Raw genomic sequence first — 24389 nt, 5'->3', positions numbered from 1 at the left:
CTCCATCTTGAATAATTTTCTATAAGATACAGAATTGTCCTTTTAGAAACTTGTGGAAAATAATTTACTTTAGTCAGAGTACTTCCTAGAAATCATGAGCAATCATCACAAGGATCACCTTTTGGAGCCCACCCTGTCTGCCAAATAATGTTCAGTGAGAGAATAGGTCTGTCCTGGAAAATGGCGTAGGGGAGGGAATTTCCTTTGTTTTCTAGGAGTTAGTGGGGCTTTAAGTTGGGAAGAGGTGAGGTTATGTACTGGACAGAAAGATGGGAATCTGGGCCGAGTAACCCCTATTTTGTAGGAAGTAGACTTGAAATCTAATTTTCCAGTCTGGAATGAAGAAAATAGTTGTGCTGCTGGGTGACTTCAACAGAAGTGCAGTAATAGGATTAGAAAGAATTGGGTGGATGAGTAATTGGGATAAAATCATGTGCTTGTTGGATTAATCTGGTTGAGGAGATTCCAAGGGAAGAAAGCAAATCCACTCAGAAGCTTGATTTACAGTTAATCAAAATTCCCCAAAGAACAAGTGCCAGGAAATCATCTGGATGACAAGAATAGTGGCACCCCAATCCAGGCAAAAGCACATTGAGGTTCTGCTTGTTGTGGTGTGGACAGAAGGCAGTTTCCTTTATGAAAAAGTACTCAGGAGTTTCAATTCCAGCCCCTCTAATCCCCCCACTCCTTCAGTTTATAGACAATATTGTAGATTCCTTAAAGGAAGAGTAGAATTGCTCAAGGAGTTGTATGTTGCTGTGGAATTAAATGTGCAAGTTGAGTATTTAATCCCATTTGTATAATAGTCAGCTTGGGCCAATTTTATTTCACATGAAAACTTACAAGATATCTTGAATACTTCCACCTACCCTTACACAATTGCTTGTCATTATCCTTTTTCTCTGTCCAGTCTTCTATATCAGTCTATATGTCGAGGTTCTAGTGCCTCCCAAATGCCGCAAGGAAAGGGTTAAATCCTTGATCTCATTTCGGGTGGGAGGGGTAGCTCAGTGGTTTGAGCATTGGCCTGCTGAACCCAGGGTTGTGAGTTCAATCCTTGAGGGGGCCATTTAGGGATCTGGGGCAAAAATTGGGGATTGTCCCTGCTTCGAGCAGGGGGTTGGACTAGATGACCTCCTGAGGTCCCTTCCAACCCTGATATTCTATGATTCTGTGATCTCCCATATATGGGTTAAATAGTCTAAACACAAAGTTGCACTAGGTTAATAAAAATTTGTTTTAAAATAGACTGGTGACAACTCCTGGGTGGACATTCTTCATTTGATTTAAACCTGGCTTACATCGGTTTGAGAATGTCCACCCAGGAGTTTTCACCAGTTTCACAAAATCTGTTTTTAAAATAATGATAAACAGGTGCAATGGTGTGTGTGGATCGAACCTCAGAGTTCAGGGTTTGACTTCATCAAATCATGAGTTGTCGCCTCACACGTTTTCATTAGGTACTACAGAATGCTTGATGTGGTCTTCGGCAGGATGGTACTGAAGACTGCTGTCAAACGCTAAATCCTCCTTGAATATATACTGCTTTGGGAGGTCCGTTGGACTTTTGTAGGCTATCAAAGAAAGAGGGATGTTTTCCCCTATCAGTTTTCTAAGAGTTTTGTTAGTGCCAGTGTGGACTCACTCTTCACTTGGATTAGTTATAGAGCTATTAGCAAGTTACAATGAGGCTATCATTTGAGCTGAATGTGAATTTTTAAGTTAGTTCTCTATATGGAAATGCGTTGAGTACTCAAATTCAATTTGAGACTGCTAGACTTCTACATATATGGGATATAGTATAATCAAAATATTGAGTGTATTTTCTCCATTTTATCGGCCCATTTTGAGGTCTTGAAACAAAACGGTGTTCAGCCCAATGTTACTGACAGCTATCTTCTTCAAGCTTATCCATCAGTGCTGTTACTGAAGAACGGTGACAGGACACAACCTTGTTCAACTCCTGTGAAAGGAGGAAACCATGTTGTGTATTTGCTCTTGACCAAACACAGATTTCCATTCCATTATAGAGCTCTTCTATGAATGACACTGTCTTCCCAGGAATGCCTCATCAGATCCCTTCAAGTTTGCTCATAGGTCTGAAGGAAATCTATCAAAAATGCAGTGCATGCTTTATTCAATTCAGCCATCCTCTCAAAAAGCTGTCCCAAGGTAAAGATCTGGTCAGTAGTGGCACAACAAGGTCTAAATCCACAATGAATATCCTGGCCTCTGTTTCCATGTTAATTTCTCGCATTAGCAGCGTGCATTGTGGCAAACACTTGTTTTGTGATTGACAACAGCATAATTTCTCTATAGTTGATACACCATTATCACCCTTTTTGAACAGAGAGTAACACCCTTCTTCCATTCGTCAGGGATGATATTAGTGTGCCAGATGGACTGGAAGAGTGCATACCCAATAATATTCTCTCCTTTTTTCAGCTACTCAAGGGTCATGTTACAAGCTCATGGTGCCTTTCCTCACTTCAGTTTAGGAACTGTAGTATGAACCACTTCTTGGTTAACAGAAAGTGGCTTTATCAGGACTTCCCGTCTCACTTCAAGCAGAAGAGGGACACTAGATGAACAGTCAAGGAGCATCTTGAAATAATCTTCCCATTGATCCAACTGATCTTGCATACTGGCTCATGCTGCCATCTCAATTCTTTACTAGACAAGCTGGTGATGATTTTCGACATTTTATGGTTGGGAGGAACTGTAACCCAAGCATCTGAACCTGTTTATTATTTTACTAGGACTGTTGATTAATTGCTGTTAACTCATGTGATTAACTAGAAAAAAAAAGAAATGCGTTTAACTGCACTTTTAATAGGACTGTTAAGCAATTAGAAATACCAGTTGAAATGTATTAAATATTTTGGGTGTTCGTCTACATTTTCAAATATATTTCAATTATAACACAATACAAAGTGTATAGTGTGCACATGATCATTTTTACAGTGCAAATATTTGTAATAAAAATCATATAAATAAAAAAAAATTATTTTTCAGTTCACCTCATACACAATACCGTAGTGCAATCTCTTTATTGTGAAGGTGCAACTTTCAAATGTAGAGACCCTCTTTAGCCAATAAGCAAACTATTCTCAGACACATTAGTAAAATTTCAAAATGATATTTTGGGATTTGTCTCTGATGCTAGTGGGAGCTGTATGGCAAAATTATTTGCATATTGCTTTGAAAGTTACCCCTACAGGTCCTAATAAAGGTCTTTTTAAACTGTGATGAGAGCAAGTGATATGAGATTTAAATCTCTCCCCATTTTTGCAATGGAAGATTTAAACTTACCTTATGGCTACAAGAGACACTGTAGGAAGAAATCAATGTTTTGTGTCCCTTAGACTTTGGGCAACTAAAGCATCTGTGTAAATAGAATGGCTCAAGTGCAGTGTCTTTATAGTTGGCTTTGCAACTTGACAGTTACAGAGAAGCAAGATATATATTTTTCAGTGAAGTTGCCTTAGAGAAAGGACATGCTCAGGGTTCATTAGAATGCATATTAATTGTACTGAGAGTGAAGCAGAGGGTTCCAAAAAGACCTCTGTCTTTTTCACCATTTAAATTAACAAAACCAAAGATCACCTGTCTCCCACTTCATGTCCGTCCCCTTCCCCCCCCCCACCAAAAAAAGTGGTTAAAAATATCTGCTACACATGAGATATTCTATCCCATGCATCAGGATTAAGGCTTAATATTTCTCATTTAGAAAAAAAATATTTTCAGCAGAGACACTTGCCCAGTTCTCTTTTTATCCCCGCATCAGATCCTGCACTGGATCATTCCCTCTGTCAAGGCTGGATGAGTACATTTCCATTAGTAGTCAGTCAGTTTGCTACTACCCTTTCAATCAAGCAGAGGAGGTTACGAGGCAGCATTTCCCACCCTGGGTCTGAGTACACTGCTTGTGCTACATTCCTATCCTCCTCTGCTTTGTGAAGCTGAGGACCCAAACTCTGAGCAATACGATTGCAACGTGTTGTGCTGCTGTAAACTCCGAAGCTAGCTGACGAGACTGTTTTAAGAAAAGCACTCTAGCTATAGTGCAGCCACATATTACCATGTCATCTGTGCTGGATGCTGTATTAACTATTATATGACACTAAATATTCTAAAGAAACTACATATTTTATGTAAATTTTTAATACTGAAAAATTAAGCCCATTTTCCACCCTCTTCTCTCCGCACCTTCAGAAATCCCTAACCATCAAAATCCCTGTTCAAAATTTGGATCTGCAAATATCACGCTTTGAATCCACTGGTTTTAGCACTTGTGCAACTTGGAATTAGCATTGCTGTGTACTATTTTAGTCTCAGTAGGCTACTCATTAGCACAGGGAGCTTTATATGGGTGCCCAAATTCCTTCAGTTAAGTAGTCTTTAGGTTGGGGGCTTACAGAGTTAGAGTTTATGACAAGATTGGGATTCTTATCCATTACGTCACGGGTAAACCTTTAAATAAAACCTCAAGTGTTTATATACCTACTATGATGGGAGCCTGATTGGATTCCTTAGAGTATGTCTACATGGCAAATAAATAAATAAAATCCCCATGGCAGTGAGTCCAAGTCCGGGTCTGCAGAGTTGGGTTTGTGGAGTACTTGCTGTGATGCTAAAAATAGCCACATAAACCCTAAGGTTTTCCAAACTTTTTGCTGGCACAATGCCATTTTAATGAAGTCTTTCCTGTATGGAGGAAGCCATTTTGAAGAGCAAAATGGTGACCTCTGCACAATGTGACCTTGTATGTATGGCGTGCAAGGTCATGTTTTATGGAGGATGCCATTTTGTAGAGCAAAATGGTGTCCTTCATACATTGTGACCTTACACACACCATACATGCAAGGCACACTGTGCAGGTCAAAATGGTATCCTTCGCAAAGTAGAGATTGCTACAATGCCATCTGTTGGTGGCATGACCCCATTAGGGATTGTAACCCACAGTTTGGAAATCGCTGATGTAGATGCTTGGGTGAAGCTCAAGCTCTGAAGCCCGGAGGGGGAGGTGGGTGGATTTCATTGCCGAGACACTATCATAAGACAAATAATAAATAAAATAATGAGGGCCTACTCCAGAGAAATCTTTAACTTTGGACTTCTCTGAGTAATAATGGGAGCTATCACTAGCAACATAGAATGTTGATCGCTGACTGGGAGAAGGGCAACACCATTGACCACTAAATATATTCAAACCCTAATACAAAGAATAAATAAATGTCTCCCAGCCAAGGGGAAAACTTCCAAAGTAAAAGCAGTCATACTCTAATTTTTGCATGGCTTCTTCTCTGCCTGTTTGTTTTGGTTTTTGATCTAAACATATGCACAGATGCTCCCTGAAGACTGGATTCTCTCTTTTTGTTAATTTAAAAAAAAAAAAAGTTTGTTTAACTTTCTTTGTCAGAGGATGCTGGGATATTTTTGTTGCATAGAACTTTATACAGTTTATATTTATGATGTGTGGAGGCTACATGGTCTGAACACACTATCCTGTGTGCTTTCAGGCTTCTTGTGGGAAGGAACTGCCTTTATTGTCAGGTATCCTTCCTTGTGTGTAAATATGTTGGCTTCTTGCAGCTGAGAGGAAAGAACTTTCTCCTAGTGTGTATGAAGATAAAAACACTGGCCTCTATGTGTCCTATGGGAAGCCCAGCAACTGCTGTGGTACTTGCAGTCTTGTCAACAAAACATGAAGGGGCTAAACACACGAAACTAAATGAGAAGAGAGCTACTTTTAAATTTCTTTTGAGGTCTATTGTTAGTGCTTATGTATTTTGGCTTTTCTGGGGAAGATATCCTCCCAATTCTCAGGTGTGTTGGGGAGGCCTTCAGTAGTATTTACTTTTTGCTGGCAGGCAGCAAGTCCTTCTGTGTTGTTGTACTGCCTTTTAGTCTAAAAGTGGATATCCTGCAAGCAGTTAGTGGTTTTAGGTCGTGTCTCTTCTTGAGTGCTGAAATTTGTGTTGAGTTCTGATTGAATTAAGCTGCTGTTACTTCATTAATTGGGCCTTGTGCTGTAATTTTTAATTAATGTAGCATAAATGAATTCTGGCTGTATTGTGGCTGGTTCACAGTTCTTTTTTTCCCCAAAGCCTTCCAGTGTGGGTGAGTATATTATTCTCTGAGCAGAACAAGGAAGACTTTTTTTTTTGCAGTGTTTGCAGGAATCTCTTTAGCTGCATGTGAAACAAGTACTTTTAAAAAATTGAGCTAATACGAAGGCATTAGTGTCCTAAGAATAGCTTTTCTGCAAATTTTCTGAGGCAGTGTGACAATGCAAGTGATCCAAGGGTTGAAATTGAACTTTGGTAGCTGTAAAGTGCCAGCAGATTAGTCACTACTTTGTCCTTAGTATAAACCTACCGAATGTTTCCCTGGGAGGCTAAGCCGTGGCTTAAGAACCTGGCATTAGTACTCTTATCCAAATTGTGCTGTTAAGGTATACAGTGCAAGCAACTGTGTAGATGGCTTGCTGTTTCCAAATTGGCAACGCTTGCTGACTTCTGCCTTTGGAATCCTACCAAAAGTTAAATTTACCCAGCATGCGAGTTTGTTTGCTGTGGCACTTTGCATTTAGTTTCTCAGTATAACTTGTTCCCCAGTGGAGAATTGAATTTTTTTCCAGAGGATGTTTATTGACCACTTCTCAGTTTTGATTTTGTTAATAATTCTACAGCGTAGAATAAGGGCAAATTATAAAATGGCATTAGATAATTCTGCCTTTAACTGGTCAATAGCTGTGCTGATATCTTGTGATGCCTACCAGTAAGCAAATGGTGTCATGTCATATTAGCTGAAAGCACCTTCCTAGTTAATGTCCGTTGCCTATTCAATTCACAGGTGTTCCATGTACTCTTAAAATTTTAATGTTTTAAAATATTTTCTCCAACTTTGTGTAGAAAATAACTTTGTGTCCACATCTGCCTCCTTGTGTGCCCCTCCACCTCTATTTTCTTCCTTCATTTTTAACTCCCAGTCCTATTCCCAGCTGCTAGCTCTTTTCTTAAATTACAAAATGGTGCTTATTGACCTCACTATTAAAAGGCTGCTAGGAGGGTCTCAACTAAGCTATAGCATTTTAAAGAAGAGAATTTTGATTTTTGAGAAAATTGCCATTTGAGTTTGTTCAGCTGATTCTTCAATGATTTGAAGCGATTCCTGGAAGCACTTAAATGGTAGGAGTATTGTGAGCCTGTTCTTGCAATATATATATGGGGGAGACATCAGGGAAGCAAAAATGGGAGCATAGAGGAAAAGGGAGGTAGTGTATGTCAAGGAGGGTACTTCAAAAGTGGGGTGGAGAGAACTTCTTTAAAAAAAAAAAAAAGCTGAAAACAACATTAAGTTACAAAGAAAAGACCATTCTTTTCAGTTTTGTTTAAATTTTGTTTAAATTTCTTGGAGCAACAATATTTTAAAAACATTGTATAAACTACCCGTATGTACTCATTCATGAGCCAAATTTTTTTGGTAAAAAAGTGAAGCATTAAAGAGCGGGGGTCAGCTTATCAACTGGTCTACACCAAAATTTGACGATTTTAAGCTCTATTGAATTGAATATCTAATACATCGTTGTTTTGTTTACCTGGAGCGTTCTCAAGCATGGAGCCCTTCAGTTCACAGTGGCTGCGGTTCGTTGTTCCCAGCCAATGGGAGCCACGGGAAGTTGCGGCCAGTTTTTGCCATTTTTGCCTGCCATCTTGGAGGGTTTGGCTTATAAACAAACAGGCTAATGGACGAGTATATACCATAGTTTCTCTCTAATATTGAACATAGCTATGTGGTAATCTTAGCAAGACACTTCAGTGCATGCCTGCTTCTGTAATGTCACCTCTGTTCAGGTGACTGATACCCTGCCTTCAGCCTCATGCTTTGCACCACAGGTGTTAAAATACCGCACTGTGCCACAACTTGACATAATTTTATAGATGGCCCACTATCGTGGATCGAAAGCAAGTTTTAAAAAGGAAAAACACAATGTAACTGCAACACCATATCCGTCTCTGAAAATCTTATGTAAAAAAAATTCTATGCAGAAACAGAGGTTTATTATGACTTTAACTTACCCCTATGATACATATTATATTTTTTGATAACTAGCTAGTAGTTAAATTCATAAGGCTTACAGGAGTATAGAATTAAAGTCTAGGACTGAAACTTTTCCATGCTTTGCTTGAGCCTAAAGGTGAGTTTAACAAAATCTGTTCAGGTGCTCTTGAGTAATCAAAGCAGAGGAAACAAAATATTTTTAAAACTCGAAAACCTTTTTTTTTCCCCTATGTGGTTAACTTCAGACTTCACATTTGTCTGTATCTCACCGAGTAACAGTTGACACATGTGCAAAGATTTAAAATGCACAATTTCCTGCAACACTAAGGAATTGTTTTAAAATGGCATAGCTGTGTAGTACAACAGGTAGATATTTGTGTGTACTAAATGTTAGCGTTTAATACCTGCAGAGTTGTACAAAAAATTAACAGGGTATGTTTGTCCTAATCTGTTTGGGAAATATTGAAATTAATCCTTTGTTTCTAATGGAGCTGAAGTAACAAAATTTGTTGTTTGTGCACCAGGATCACTGATGACAGCTCAGCTTGGAGAATAGTTTAATGCTTATACTGTTGGAAAAATAAAGCTCTGTGTAAATGCTTTGTATTTGTTAGATAATGTTAGTTGAATGCTTATACTGTTGGAAAAATAAAGCTCTGTATAAATGCTTTTGTATTTGTTGGATAGTGTTGCTGCAGAATCAATCTAGAACTCACAGTGCTTTTTGTGGTTCTCACAATAATGGCTTTTTGAATAAAATAAGTCAGCAACTAAGTTGTGATTAACACAGTATATCAAAATGCGAGAGAGTCATTGCAGATTTAATTAATGTTACCTCTATGTGGAACTAGATTGGATTTTCTTCTAGGGCTTATTGCTGACCCCAATAGGCCCTTAATTGAAGTTCCACTTTTTCAAGGAATTTGGCCAAAAAATGGTAAATGTAAGTTGGTAGATTTCAGCTAAGGCACTAGAGTAACTACATTTTTGAAAAAAAGAGCAACCATAACAATGACAAATATTTATGTGGGTTACGGCTGATCTGGATCCGTGAAGACATGTTGTCAGGTCCTATCAGTAAAACTGAATAGTATTAATTTGTGGGAATTGTTTAAAAATTTCCCTGTGTTCATGTTTGTTACATATACATCTAACAGGTTTCAGAGTAGCAGCCGTGTTAGTCTGTATGTGCAAAAAAAAAAGGAGTACTTGTGGCACCTTAGAGACTAACCAATTTATTTGAGCATACGCTTTCGTGAGCTACAGCTCACTTCATCGGATGCATACTGTGGAAAGTGTAGAAGATCTTTTTATAAACACAAAGCATGAAAAAATACCTCCTCCCACCCCACTCTCCTGCTGGTAATAGCTTATCTAAAGTGATCACTCTCCTTACAATGTGTATGATAATCAAGTTGGGCCATTTCCAGCACAAATCCAGGTTTTCTCACCCACCCCCACCCCCAACACACACAAACCCACTCTCCTGCTGGTAATAGCTTATCTAAAGTGAGGAGGGTGGTCACTTTAGATAAGCTATTACCAGCAGGAGAATGGGTTTGTGTGTTGGGGGTGGGGGGTGAGAAAACCTGGATTTGTTCTGGAAATGGCCCAACTTGATTATCATACACATTGTAAGGAGAGTGATCACTTTAGATAAGCTATTACCAGCAGGAGAGTGGGGTTGGGGGAGGTATTTTTTCATACTTTGTGTTTATAAAAAGATCTTCTACACTTTCCACAGTATGCATCCGATGAAGTGAGCTGTAGCTCACGAAAGCTTATGCTCAAATACATTTGTTAGTCTCTGAGGTGCCACAAGTACTCCTTTTCTTTTTGCGAATACAGACTAACACGGCTGTTACTCTGAAACCTGTCAAACGCAAAAGTTAAGGTTACGGTTAAAGAAAAACAAGCAAAAAAATCTGTGTGGAAATAGTGTTATGATATCCAAAAGAACTTCAACTCTTTCTTCATATTCCCCTCACTTTGTACACTTCTGTGTAAAGTAGATAAATGTCTGATAGGTATCACAACTGACATTTTAAACCTTGGATACCTTGCCAGTTCAGACAGGAACTTGACCGGCTGACTGCATGTTAGACGGTGTGTGCTTTGGGGACTCACTTGGGTCTATAGACGTTGAAACCATTTTGGAAATAGTTTTAAATAACACAGTATAATTAGCTTAACTGAAAGGTATACAAGGTTTAAGAAATAAGCGAGAGGGAGCCCAATAATTTTGGATGCTAAAGGATTTGTTAGATGTAAAATTTTTGATGTCTTGAATGATGATCGTATAGCAGGAAGATGGGATTTCAGTCATGCAGGTCTTTGTATATATGGAAGTATAATACCTAATATTGATTCATTTAGTCTCTCAGTCTCTGAAGCAGGTAAGTATTATCCCATCTTGTATATGAAACTGACGCACCAGAGATTTTTTTTTCTTTCTCCCAGGTCATACAGGGAGTCTGTAGCAGAGCCAGGAATAGAACTGGGGCATCAGGCCACTCACTTTTGTGCCTCAGTCAGAAGACCAACCTTGTGTTTGTTGTGATAGGGAGAATGCTATTGCTCTCTCATCAAAGGAGGATAGACTGGAGACTGGTCTTGGGTTAAAGATGACACATCCATAGTCAATGAGAGCAATGTGTGCAGTTGTATGTCTAGCATGTGGCTCATAGTCATAGCTAATATTAAAATGATGTGTTATGATGGAGCAGTAACAAGATCATAGTTAAAATTGCATCAGGATTCATAACTCTATAATAAAGTAAGGACATAAATGGCCATACTGAATGAGACCAGTGGTCCACTGGCTGGTGCAAGATGTGCCAGAAGGAATGAACAGAACAAGGCAGTTTGAATGATCCATCCGGTTTTCCAGTCCCAACTTCTGGCAATTAGAGGTTTAGGGACACCTAGAATATGGGTTGTGTCCCTGACCATCTTGGCTAATGGCCATTGTTGGACCTATCCTTCATCAACTTATCTAGATCTTTTTTGAACCCAGTTATACTTTTGGCTTTCACAACATCCCCTGGCAATGAGTTCCACAGGTTGATTTGTGTGTTGTGTGAAGAAGTACTTCCTTATGTTAGTTTAAAACTTTCTGCCTATTAATTTCATTTGCTAACCTCTTGGTCTTGTTTTATGTGAAAGGGTGAAAAACACTTTTTCTCCACACCATTCGTGATTTTATAGACCCCTGTCACAGTGGTGTTCAAACTTTTTTTTCTGGCAACCCAGCTGAAGATAATTGTTGATGCCCATGACCCAATGGAGCTGGGGATGAGGGGTTTGCGGTGTGTGTGTGTGTGTGGGGGGGGGTCAAGACTCTGGGCTGGGGGTGCAGGCTCTGGGGTGGGGCCAGGGATGAGGGGCCTGGGTGCAGGAGGGAGCTCTGGGTTTAGGGCGGGGCTCAGGGCTGGGGCAGGAGATTAGGGTGCAGGCTTATCTCCAGTGGCTCCCAGTCAGCGGCGCAGCCAGGGTGCAGAGGCAGGCTTCCCATTTGTCCTGGCATCACGGACTGCTTTGCGCCCCGGAAGCGGCCAGCAGCAGGTCTGGCTCAGTAGCATAGCTGGGGGGGGGGAGGGGGGAGTGGCCATTCTCCCACCAAGCAGAAGTGGTGCCTTTTTAACTTTTACTCACCCGGCAGCACTCCGGGTCTTCGGCGGCTGGTCAGGCGGCGCTCTGGGTCCTTCACTTGCTCCAGGCTTTGGTGGCATTTCGGTGTCAGGGAGTCCTTCAATGCTGCCGAAGACCGGAGCGAGTGAAGGACCTGATGCCAAAGACCCGGAGCGCCGCTGGGTGAGTACAAGCGGGTGGCATCTTTTTTTATCTCCACTCCCCGTTTTCTCCACCTGGCTACGCCATTGGTCCGGCTCCTAGGTGGAGGCTCGCAAACCTCTCTGCATGGCTCTCACCTGCAAACACCACCTTCCCCCCCTCCCAGCTCCCATTGGCTGGGAACCGGCCAATGGGAGTGTGGAGCCGGTGCTCGGGGCAGGGGCAGTGCGCGGAGCCCTGTGGCTCCCCTGCCTAGGAGCCGGACCTGCTGCTGGCTACTTCTGGGGCACAGCACTACTAGTTTTTACTGGGCGGCCGCCAGGGTCCCTCAGTGCTGAGCAAGGCAACCTCTAGTGCCTTGCATTCTGCGACACAGTACTGTGTGGCGACTCAAAGTTTGAAAACCAGTGCTCTATCATACCCCTCTTAGTCATCCCTTTTCCCACCTGAACGGTCCCAGTCTTATTTTAATTTCTCCAGTTCTATATTCCTCATAATTTTTGTCTTCCCTTCTGTATACCTTTTGCAATTCTAATATATCTTTTTTGAGATGGGGCGACCACAACAGCACACGGTATTCATGATGTGGGCATCCTATTTGTTTATATAGTGGCATTATGATATTTTCTCATCTTCCCTTTTCAAATGGTTCCTAACATTATTCACTTTTTTTTTGGACTGCTACTGCACATTGACAGATGTTTTTAGAGAACTATCCACAATGAATCATAGAATCATAGAATATCTGGGTTGGAAGGGACCTCAGGAAGTCATCTAGTCCAACCCCCTGCTCAAAGCAGGACCAATCCCCAACTAAATCATCACAGCCAGCGCTTTGTCAAGCCTGACCTTAAAAACTTCAAAGGAAGGAGGGGAGGGATAGCTCAGTGGTTTGAGCTTTGGCCTGCTAAGCCCAGGGTTGTGAGTTCAATCCTTGAGGGGGCCATTTAGGGATCTGGGGCAAAAATTGGGGATTGGTCCTGCTTTGAGCAGGGGGTTGGACTAGATGACCTCCTGAGGTCCCTTCCAACCCTTATATCCTATGAAGGAGATTCCACCACCTCTCTAGGTAACACATTCCAGTGCTTCACCACCCTCCTCATGAAAGTTTTCCTATTGTCTCACCTAAACCTACCCCACTGCAACTTGAGACCATTATTCCTCGTTCTGTCATCTGTTACCACTGAGAACAGTCTAGATCCATCCTCTTTGGAACCCCCTTTCAGGTAGTTGAAAGCAGCTATCAAATCTCCCCTCATTCTTCTCTTCTGCAGACTAAATAATCCCAGTTCCTTCAGCCTCTCCTCATAAGTCATGTGTTCCAGTCCCCTAATCATTTTTGTTGCCCTCCGCTGGACGTCTTCCAATTTTTCCACATCCTTCTTATAGTGTGGGCCCCAAAACTGGACACAGTACTCCAGATGAGGCCTCCCCAATGTCGAATCAAGGGGAACGATCATATCCCTCAATCTGCTGGCAGTGCCCCTACTTATACATCCCAAAATGCCATTGGCCTTCTTGGCAACAAGGGCACACTGTTGACTCGGATCCAGCTTCTTGTCCACTGTAACCCCTAGGTCCTTTTCTGCAGAACTGCTGCCTAGCCATTTGGTCCCTAGTCTGTAGCGGTGCATGGGATTCTTCCGTCCTAAGTGCAGGACTCTGCAGTTGTCCTTGTTGAACCTGATCAGATTTCTTTTGGCCCAATCCTCTAATTTGTCTAGGGCCCTCTGTATCCTATCCCTACCCTCCAGCGTATCTACCTCTCCTCCCAGTTTAGTGTCATCTGAAAACTTGCTGAGGGTGCAATCCACACCATCCTCCAGATCATTTATGAAGATATTGAACAAAACCGGCCCGAGGACTGACCCTTGGGACACTCCACTTGATACCGGCTGCCACTAGACATGGAGCTGTTGATCACTACCCTCTGAGCCCGACAATCTAGCCACCTTTTTATCCACCTTATAGTGCATTCATCCAGCCCATACTTCTTTAACTTGCTGGCAGGAATACTGTGGGAGACCGTGTCAAAAGCTTTGCTAAAGTCAAGGAACAACACGTCCACCACTTTCCCCTCATCTACAGAGCCAGTTATCTCCTCATAGGAGGCAATTAGATTAGTCAGGCATGACTTGCCCTTGGTGAATCCATGCTGACTGTTCCTGATCACTTTCCTCTCCTCTAAGTGCTTCAGAATTGATTCCTTGAGGACCTGCTCCATGATTTTTCCAGGGACTGAGGTGAGGCTGACTGTCCTGTAGTTCCCAGGATGCTCCTTCTTCCCTTTTTTAAAGATGGGCACTACGTTAGCCTTTTTCCAGTTGTCTGGGACTTCCCCTGATCACCATGAGTTTTCAAAGATAATGGCCAATGGCTCTGCAATCACATCCGCCAACCTCTTTAGCACTCTCGGATGCAGCGCATCCGGTCCCATGAACTTGTGCTCGTTCAGCTTTTCTAAATAGTTCCGAACCACTTCTTTCTCCACAGAGGGCTGGTCACCTCCTCCCCATGCTGTGCTACCCAGTGCAGTAGTCTGGGAGCTGACCTTTTTTGTGAAGACAGAGGCAGAAAAAGCATTGAGTACATTAGTTTTTCCCACATCCTCTGTCACTAGGTTGCCTCCCTCATTCAGTAAGGGGCCCACACTTTCCTTGACTTTCTTCTTGTTGCTAACATACCTGAAGAAACCCTTCTTGTTACCCTTGACATCTCTTGCTAGCTGCAACTCCAGGTGTGATTTGGCCTTTCTGATTTCACTCCTGCATGCCCGAGCAATATTTTTATACTCTTCCCTGGTCATTTGTCCAATCTTCCACGTCTTGTAAGCTTCTTTTTTGTGTGTTTTGACGCCAAGAGCTCTTTCTTGTGGTAACAGCTAATTTAGACCCCATCATTTTATATTTGTTTTATCATTTATATTTATATATCCTTATAGTTGGGATTATGTTTTCCAATGTATATTACTTTGCATTTATCAACATTAAATTTCATCTGCCATTTTGTTGTCCAGTCATTCAGTTTTATGAGGTCACTTTGTAGCTCCTCAGTCAGCTTTGGACTTTACTGTCTTGAGGAATTTTTTATTGTCTGCAAATTTTGCCACCTCACTGTTTACCTCTTTTTCCACCTGATTTATTAATATGTTGAACAGCACAGGCCCTAGTACAGTACAGATCATTGGAGAACCCTGTTTACCTCTCTCCACTGTGAAAACTGATCATTTATTCCTCTCCTGTGTTTCCTGTCTTTCAGTGAATTACAATCAATGACTCCTTACTTTGCTTAAGAGCCTTTGATGAGTGACCTTGTCAAGGTCTTTCTGAAAGTCCAGGTACACTGTATCTACTGGATCAGCCTTGTCCATATGTTTGTTGACCCCTCCCCCATAGAATTCTAATAGACTGGTGATGCCTGATTTCCCTTTATAAAAGCTATGTTGACTCTTCCCCAGCATATTTTGTTCATCTGTCTGCCTGATCATTCTATTCTTTACTACAGTTTCAACCAGTTTGCCTGATTCTGAAGTTAGGTTTACTGGCCTGTAATAGTGAGGGTTGTCTCTGGAGTCTCTTTAAAAAATTGGCATTACATTAGCTATCCTCCAGTCATCTGGTGCAGTGCTGATTTAACCGATAGGTTATATACCACAGTTAGTAGTTCTGCAATTTCATATACGAGTTCCTTCAGAACTCTTTGGTGAATACCATCTGGTCCTGATGACTTTTGTTCCAAAACATCCTCTATTGACATCTCAGTCTCGGACAGTTCGTCAGAGTTTCAGAGTAACAGCCGTGTTAGTCTGTATTCGCAAAAAGAAAAGGAGTACTTGTGGCACCTTAGAGACTAACCAATTTATTTGAGCATAAGCTTTCGTGAGCTACAGTTGTCATCTAAAAAGAATGGCTCAGGTGTGGGAGTCTCCTTCACATCCTCTGCAGTGAGGAGTGATGCAAAGAATTAAGGTATGGCTACACTTGCAGATGTAGAGTGCTTTGAGTTAAACCAGCCTTCGTAGAGCGGAGTAGGGAAGGTGCTGCAGTCTGTCCACACTGACAGCTTCAAGCGCACTGGCGTGGCCACATTTGCAGCACTTGCAGCGGCATTGGGAGCGGTGCATTATGGGCAGCTATCCCAGCATGCAATTAACTGCAATGTGCTTTTCAAATGGGGTGGGGTGGAGTGTGACAGGGAGTGTGTTGTGTGTATGTGGGGGGAGAGAGAGAGTGGGTTTTTGGGGGGCTGAGAACATGTCAGCGTGCTGTGTTGTAAGTTCAGACAGCAGCAGACCTCCCCTGCCTCTCTCTCTCACACACAGCATTCCACAGTAATGGCTTGCCCCGCAGAAATGGAGCTTTCAAAGGGATCATCCGCATTCCTAGGTGAGTTCAAAACAATGAGAAGAGTGGCCACTTGACTTGAGGGGATTATGGAACGTTTCTGGAGGATGATCAGAGCGCAGTAATGCAACACCTTGTTCACACTGACGCAGAGCGTTTCAGCAACAAGTGTTAATCTTCTTGCCGAGGTGGAGTATCAGGAGCGCTCTAGCCATGGAGTCAGAACGCTCTACGGACCTTGCAAGTGTGACGGGGAGTGAGCTAGGGCGCCCAAGGCTGCTTTAATGCGCTTTAACTCGCAAGTGTAGCCAAGCCCTAAGTTTAGCTTCTCCACAACCACTTGTTTTCTTGAGTGCTCCTTTAACAACTCAGGTTTCAGAGTAACAGCCGTGTTAGTCTGTATTCGCAAAAAGAAAAGGAGTACTTGTGGCACCTTAGAGACTAACCAATTTATTTGAGCATGAGCTTTCGTGAGCTACAGCTCACTTCATCGGATGCATGCCGTGGAAACTGCAGCAGACTTTATATATACACAGAGAATATGAAAAAATACCTCCTCCCACCCCACTGTCCAGCTGGTAATAGCTTATCTAAAGTGATCATCAGGTGGGCCATTTCCAGCACAAATCCAGGTTTTCTCACCCTCCACCCCCCCACACAAATTCACTCTCCTGCTGGTGATAGCCCATCCAAAGTGACAACTCTTTACACAATGTGCATGATAATAAAGTTGGGCCATTTCCTGCACAAATCCAGGTTCTCTCACCCCTTCACCCCCCTCCCAAAAACCACACACACAAACTCACTATCCTGCTGGTAATAGCTCATCCAAAGTGACCATTCTCCCTACAATGTGCATAATTAAGGTGGGCCATTTCCAGCACAAATCCAGGTTTTCTCACATCCCCCCCACCCCCATACACACACAAACTCACTCTCCTGCTGGTAATAGCTCATCCAAACTGACCACTCTCCAAGTTTAAATCCAAGTTAAACCAGAACATCTGGGGGTGGGGGGGCTTAGGAAAAAACAAGAGGAAATAGGCTCAGTCATCCAGTGGCCCCACTGATTGATTGCTTGGCAGGCTTCCTGCTTCTGATGTGCTTAAAAATTTTTTTTGGTGTTAGTTTTTCTCTTTTGCTAGTTGTTCTACAAGTTATCTTTTGGCTTATCTAATCATACTTTTACACTTGGCTTGCCAAAGTTAATGCTCCTTTCTACTTTCCTCATAGGAGAGTTTTGACTTCCAATTTTTAAAGGATGTCTTTTTGTCTCTAACTGCCTCTTTCACTCTGTTTAGCCATCATGGCAGTTTTTAGTCCTCTTACTTTTTTTATTTATTTGGGTTATACATATAGTCCGAGCCTCTGTTATGGTGTGTTTAAAAAGTTTCCATTCAGTTTGCAAACATTTAACTCTTGTGAGTGTTCCTTTTAACTTCAATTTGACTAGCCGCCTCATTTTTTGTGTAGTTCCCTTTTTGAAGTTAAGGATTTCTTTGGTATTTTCTGCTTGTTAAAATTTATTACATTATGGTCGCTATTAGTGAGTTGTTCAGCTATATTCACCTCTTTGACCAGATCCTGTCCTCCCCTTAGGACTAAATCAAGAATTGCCTCTCCTCTTGTGGGATCCAGGACTAGCTGCTCCAAGAAGCAGTCATTAATGGTGTCTAGAAATTTTATCTCTGCATCCTGTCATGAGGTGACATGTTCCCAGTCAGTATTGGGATACTTAAAATCCCCCATTATTATTGGGTTTTCTGTTTTTTTTCCCTGAATCCTCTCTAATCTCCCTGAGTATTTCACTATCACCATCACCTCCTGGTCAGGTGGTCGGTAGTCTATTCCTACTGCTATACTCTTATTATTCAAGCATGGAATTTTGATCAATAGAGATTGTTGTAGTATTTGATTCATTTAAGATTTTTACGATATTTGACAATCTGCTTTCTTTCGCATACAGTTCCATTCCAGCCGTGCGAACTACCCTGTCATTACTATATATTTGTACCCTGGTATTACGTATCCTATTGATTATCTGTGAAATAACTATAAATCAAACAGTGAACCTCCATGGGAGTTTGAAACTTGAGTATTAAGAGTTTGCTTTGTTTCTGCAGGTCCCTTAACATGGACTTTGAGAATCAAGACAAAGAGAAAGACAGCAGCAGCTCACCTGGGTCTTTCAATGGCAACAGCACCAACAACAGTAAGTACTCTCCAATTGCTCACATTAGTCCTTTCTGTCTTCCCATCAGCCAATCTAGTATGCTGCATTCAGGAATTTATCATGGTTTGTATTCTTGCACTGTGCTGCTTGAATTCTTATGATGTAGCAAAGACATTCTGTGTAGGCCAATCTGACGTGCAGACTTATGAACTGTGAGCCCCATAGTGCTGTTATCAAACATGCCCACAGATACTAAGGATTCAAAACATTCATATATACACTATTGCATGCTTCACAGTTGTGATAGAGGTGGAAGACTTCTCTTATTTCTTTTGAACAGTTAGTATTAAAAATAGATTGTAATTAAATTATATGCTGTTCTGAGGTGATCATCACTATAAAGTACCTGAGTATGTCACAAGCACTGATGAATTTACCCTCACCTTTACTTCAGACATAGGGAAATATTATTCAGTTTTACCAATAAGTAAACCTTGAGACACCAAGGTCAAATAACTTGTCCAAAGACACACAGGAAGACTGACAGAACTGAGACTACAGCCCTGATCTCTTGAATCCGAGTCCACATTTTTAAATCTGGTCTTGTTTGGCAAAGCAATAATTCTGTATTCCAACCTGAGCGTCTTTTGTTTAAATTGTTAGAGGTTGAGAGTTAATGTGCGGTGCTAACATGTCCCCTTAAAATATGGGGTTCATTCTTAAAGCAAAAAGGGGGTGAATGAATAAGAAGCTAAGTTCACATGGGCTATGGGTGCTATTTAGGATACAAGTAAGTTGCTCTGCTAAAATGGGATGGGCCCAAACAAGATGTGCTGAATTTCTTGGCTTTATTGTTGCTCCCTGGAGCTCAAAAGAGGCTGACTTTGAGTCCCTTCTCAGCTCTTCGCAGAATGTAAAATTTTGAGCCAGTATGCTTCCAAAAAATAATTTACAGTACCCCACCTAGGCCAGATATACACATTTTAAGGGAGATTGGTAAATTCTGACACAGCAATTTAGTCAAAGTCTGCAGTGTATATAGCTCTGATCTTAAAAGATGTTGTTACTTTCAGGGAGGCACCCTTGTCTCCTGTTAAGCTGTTCAGTTTGGAGGAACTTACTTCACATACATTCATGTACTTGTATGTTCCCTATCAATGTAGCATCTGAGACACAGGGTTTTACCGAGTGATACTCGCTGTGTATGCTCTGACATTTAATCTGTTTTTTAATAGAGCCTCATCCTTGTTGCCAGTTTTTTTTCTACCTGAAGAGCCTACAGGTACTTTCAGTCTTGATAATGACTTCTAGTAACAGATTATGAAGTAAACAGATATTTAAAGAGTTTATCCACCTGGGGAGTCATTCTGGAATAACTATTCCTGATAAATTCATTATGTGTATATATGCTCTTATTCTGAAATAAGAGTGCCATATTCCAAATTAGTTTAATCCACTGATACTCAGGAGAGCATCAGAGACACTTTTCTTCATAGTGCTTTGTTCTGCCACAAGAGAATAATAGGGAGCTTCTCTGTCTTGTTCGGAGCCATGTGTTTTTCTCCCAGAATAATGGTCAGATGTCTCCCTAAGTTTAGGCCTTAAACATATTGTATTTTATGTGAACCGTGATATGGCTTTGCCTACGTTTCCTAATCCATTACAGCTCCAAGGAAGAAGTGTACACTGCAGAGCTCTTAACATCTAGGAGTTTGTGAACAGAAAAACTCAGTCTCTCAGAAGCTCCCTGATCCCTTTCCTAATAGACTACAGTTGATCAGAGCACTGAGTTGATAGCAAGCACTGAGAAGGCTGTTTTAGAAGCCTTGCAACATCTATGTCATAACATAAGAATGGCCATACTGGGTCAGACTAAAAGGTCCATCTAACCCAGTATCCTGTCTTCTGATAGTGGCCAATGCCAGGTGTCCCAGAGGGAATGAACAGAACAGGTAATCATCAAGTGATCCATCCCTTGTTGCCCATTCCCAGCTTCTGGCAAACAGAGGATAGGGGCACCATCCCTGCCCATCCTGGCTAATAGCCATTGATTAACCTATCCTCCATGAATTTATCTAGTTCTTTTTTGAACCCTGTTATAGTTTTGGCCTTCACAAAATCATCATCATCTTTCAACACATTATTACAAATGCTTAGTGCTTATACAAATGCTTTCCATCTTCAGGGCACTTTGTAAACATTAATTCATAGAATCATAGAATATCAGGGTTGGAAGGGACCTCAGGAGGTCATCTAGTCCAACCCCCTGCTCAAAACAGAACCAATCCCCAACTAAATCATCCCAGCCAGGATTTGTCAAGCCTGATCTTAAAAACTTCAAAGGAAGGAGATTCCACCACCTCTCTAGGTAACGCATTCCAGTGCTTCCCCACCCTCTTAGTGAAAAAGTTTTTCCTAATATCCAACCTAAACCTTCCCCACTGCAACTTGAGACCATTACTCCTCATTCTGTCATCTGCTACCACTGAGAACAGTCTAGATCCATCCTCTTTGGAACCCCCTTTCAGGTAGTTGAAAGCAGCTATCAAATCCCCCCTCATTCTTCTCTTCTGCAGACTAAATAATTCCAGTTTCCTCAGCCTCTCCTCATAAATCGTGTGTTCCAGTCCCCTAATCATTTTTGTTGCCCTCCACTGGACGCTTTCCAATTTTTTCATATCCTTTTTGTAGTGTGGGGCCCAAAATTGGACACAGTACTCCAGATGAGGCCTCCCCAATGTCGAATCGAGGGGAACAATCACGTCCCTCAATCTGCTGGCAATGCCCCTACTTTTGCATCCCAAAATGCCATTGGCCTTCTTGACAACAAGGGCACACTGTTGATCTATAACAACCCTTTTAGGTGGGTTATGGTGTGTAACTATTGTAATATGGGAATTTGAAATGCACACAAATTATATTCTCTTGCCTTGAGGAAGGCAATTATTAGAGGCACGATTAGAACATGGGAATTGATAGGTCCCAACTCCTCACATCAGCATAATGTCTATTTATAGTACAATTCTGCTACCATTTTATATCATCCAAGGTAATGTCTAGATTCAGAGCAACTGGATTCTTTAATTTTTCTGTTGGACTATGCCAGCTGTTTTGAAATAACAGATCCTTGGGGTTTAAAGTAAATAATTATGTCATGTGGATGACATTACTTCTGTGGATATTATTGGTAGGCCCTACCTTATGCTGCTTTTTTTTTTTTGAAAGGCCACTGAAATGTTGGTGACTGAAAACTAAGTTGTTGATTTAAGATTTCGTGTGGGCTTAATGTGTTTTGAAGCATGGAAATCTTGACTAGTGATACCATATATCTGAGTGAGCAACCTATTCAAACATATCTTCGAAAATTAAAACAATCATTCTTGTGCTCTATGGTAGTGCTACTCAAAGTGGTGGTCCGCGGACCGATGCCGGTCCGTGAGCCATCGGCTGCCGGTCTGCGTGCACATTGGAAAAAAAAAAATTGCCAGTCCCCCACAACAGGTAGCTTGAGAAGCACTGCTCTGTGGTATATGGTACGTCAGCCTTAAAACCTCACCTTTAAAATCCTGTAATTCTACCTGATTCTGCATGTAGCAATGTTTGTAAATATTTTGGGGACACAGCTATGACATTAGACTGGGTGTGCACCTATTACATTCTATTTTGTCAATATTGCATTGAAGGCCAGCTTTTCATCACAAATGTTGTTTCTTTACCCAGATAGTTCTTCTTCGAGTGATGGTCCATATTGTATTCCACTGAGGGTTATATGCATGTGTTCGGAGCCTGAGATTTTTGAAAATAGTAGTGTCCGTTAGTCCACGCATGTGCCCTTGCTCCACCTCATGATTCTGTCCAAGGCAATAAAGGGCAGGGCCCTCAGTTTCTTCTCAGCATCACATGGTCCGAGTGAAGCCTCTTCTGTTCTCTCATCTCTTGTGATTCACTTCCCTATAACACAGAAAAGACTGTTTTATTTCTGTATATAGTTGTTGTTTTTTAGTAGTTTTTTTGTTTGCAGAAGTAGTTTTTAGGATTTTAAGGACTTGGGGATGCCATTTTACTGGTCATGCGTGCGCCACCCTCCTCCCCCACCCCAGCACCTATGCCTGGGTACTGGATTATGCCAAAGATGCCGGGCTTCAAGATCTGCACCTCCAACCCTTGCTCGTTCCCCTTTACTTCATGGGGGAAGCCCACATTTCATCTAGATGCGGTATCTGCCTCTCCTTCCCAAGATGTACCCAGGAAGACTGGGCCCTCCACTTCATGGAGGTCAGCATGAGGCCTCAGTTGGATCCAGGCCATGGACACTCCTCCCTCCCCCCCATACATCAGCCTGAGCAGTTGAGGAGCGCACCTCCTACCAAGTAGCACCAGTCCAGTCCTGCTGGTATCAGTACCAGGGCCTAGCCGTGAGGCAAGGAGGCATACACATAACCATGGCAGTAAATCTTTCTCCAGACCCAAGAAGGATGGTCCTCCGTCCAGTTCTGGCCACGAAGAAGCAGCCATTTCCAAGGCTCACAAGCATGATAGGAAGCCACACTGGATGTCCGATCCATCAGTTCCATCCACTGAGCTGTAAACTCCTTCCACGTCAGCACTGCTGATGCCTTTGTTCTGAGGCAGTCGTCCATTCTGGCTCTGGTTCAGACTGTGGAGTCCATGCTGCTGACACAGGGGAAGACTCGAATCGGACCCCGAGCCTCATAAACTCTTTGCTTTGGCAAAGATGAGGTCTCCATGCCTTCAAGTGCTTTGCCTATTAGGAGAGTAAGTCCCGTACATTAGCCTTGCCTCCTTCGGGCTGTGTCCCTCCCTGCTCCCCAATGGCTCCCATGGTTTTGCCAGTCCCTATGGCACCACCATTTGAACCGGGCCCTGACTTATCAACATCTGAGACTTGGATGGAATGCAGCGTCGGTGCCTCCCCCACCTCCCAACACACTGCTGATGTGACTATTCTAAGGTCCTGCTGACTCAATGGCAATATCTTCCCTTTGCCCAGCCATGGGGTCCTTGGTATCCTGCTCGTTGGGGACCTCCGCAGCAATCACTGAATCTGCCTGGTTGGCCTTACTGGGTTTCGTGGTCACAGTATCTGCCATCAGAATCTTCCCACTCTGCTTGTGAAAAGTCTCCAATCTTGTCCCTTCAACAGTCATCAATAGGCATTCAGAACTGCTGTTGGAGGGTACACCACTTAGTCCAACTCTGACAGTACCACCAGAATTGAAGTGATTCCCCTCATTGTCTCCTATATCTTCGACTCCCTCTTCAGCCCTGGATGGCTGCCACCAAGTTCAAGATGATGGATGCCCTTCACATCTCACTGGCGGAAGAACAAGACAAGCAGCACCAGCTGCACGAAATCTTGCATGCCTCAGTACCAGCCATAGTGGCTCTAGCAATCAAAGATGGTGTTCTTCAACCAGCACCTATTGTATGGCACACTCCAGGTACCTGCCCACCCACCCCCGAGGGGGCAAAGAAGAGGTACTATGTGCCTTCAGAGGGATCTGAGTTTCTCTTCTCTCACCCCTCCCCATACCACTCCTCATTCCCTTGTCATTTAGATAGCGATGGAACGGGCCCGGCAGCAACATCCACGCTCAGGGCTTAAATTCTCAGAGTATTTCCTGGAGCCTGCGGCTCCCACAGGTTTGAAAATATTTACTGGAGCTCCACTCTGGACAGCTCTGGCTGAATTTTAAGCCCTGCCCATGCTCCACCGCAGCGGACTTGACCTTCTGCATCACAAGGTTTTCTCGTCTGCCAGCCTTCTATTTTGCATTTCCAATTATTTGGCTCTGTTCACCAAGTGTGACTTGCTTAGCTGTAGCAAGATGGCTGACTTCACAGACAAACTGCCCCAGCAGTATTAAGCCTGCTTTGAGGCTACCCTAGAGGAGGGGAAGTTAGTTGTGAGGACAATTCTCCAGGCCACGGCCACAGCAGATAGTTCTTTGCACACAATGGCTACAGGGATCATCATGTGCAGGGAGTTGTGG

The 24389-nt window shown here is 42.4% G+C and overlaps 1 protein-coding gene across 3 annotated transcripts in view; it reads left to right on the top strand.

Annotated features, from left to right (window-relative positions):
- Positions 1 to 24389, top strand: part of SPPL3 (signal peptide peptidase like 3) — a 147654-nt gene that overhangs the window by 87587 nt on the left and 35678 nt on the right. For all 3 annotated transcript variants that reach the window (XR_012155127.1, XM_073313427.1, XM_073313428.1), the window contains one exon: positions 18326 to 18414. Coding sequence is in view for 2 of the 3 variants with exons in the window: in XM_073313427.1 (XP_073169528.1) it covers positions 18326 to 18414 (89 nt within the window). In the remaining variant the exon portion in view is untranslated. The remainder of the gene's footprint in view (positions 1 to 18325; positions 18415 to 24389) is intronic.

Source organism: Lepidochelys kempii, chromosome 15 (genome assembly GCF_965140265.1).
Source record: "Lepidochelys kempii isolate rLepKem1 chromosome 15, rLepKem1.hap2, whole genome shotgun sequence".
Taxonomy (NCBI): domain Eukaryota; kingdom Metazoa; phylum Chordata; order Testudines; family Cheloniidae; genus Lepidochelys; species Lepidochelys kempii.
Note: the sequence above shows the minus strand (reverse complement) of the source record. Positions and strands in the feature narration are given on the sequence as shown.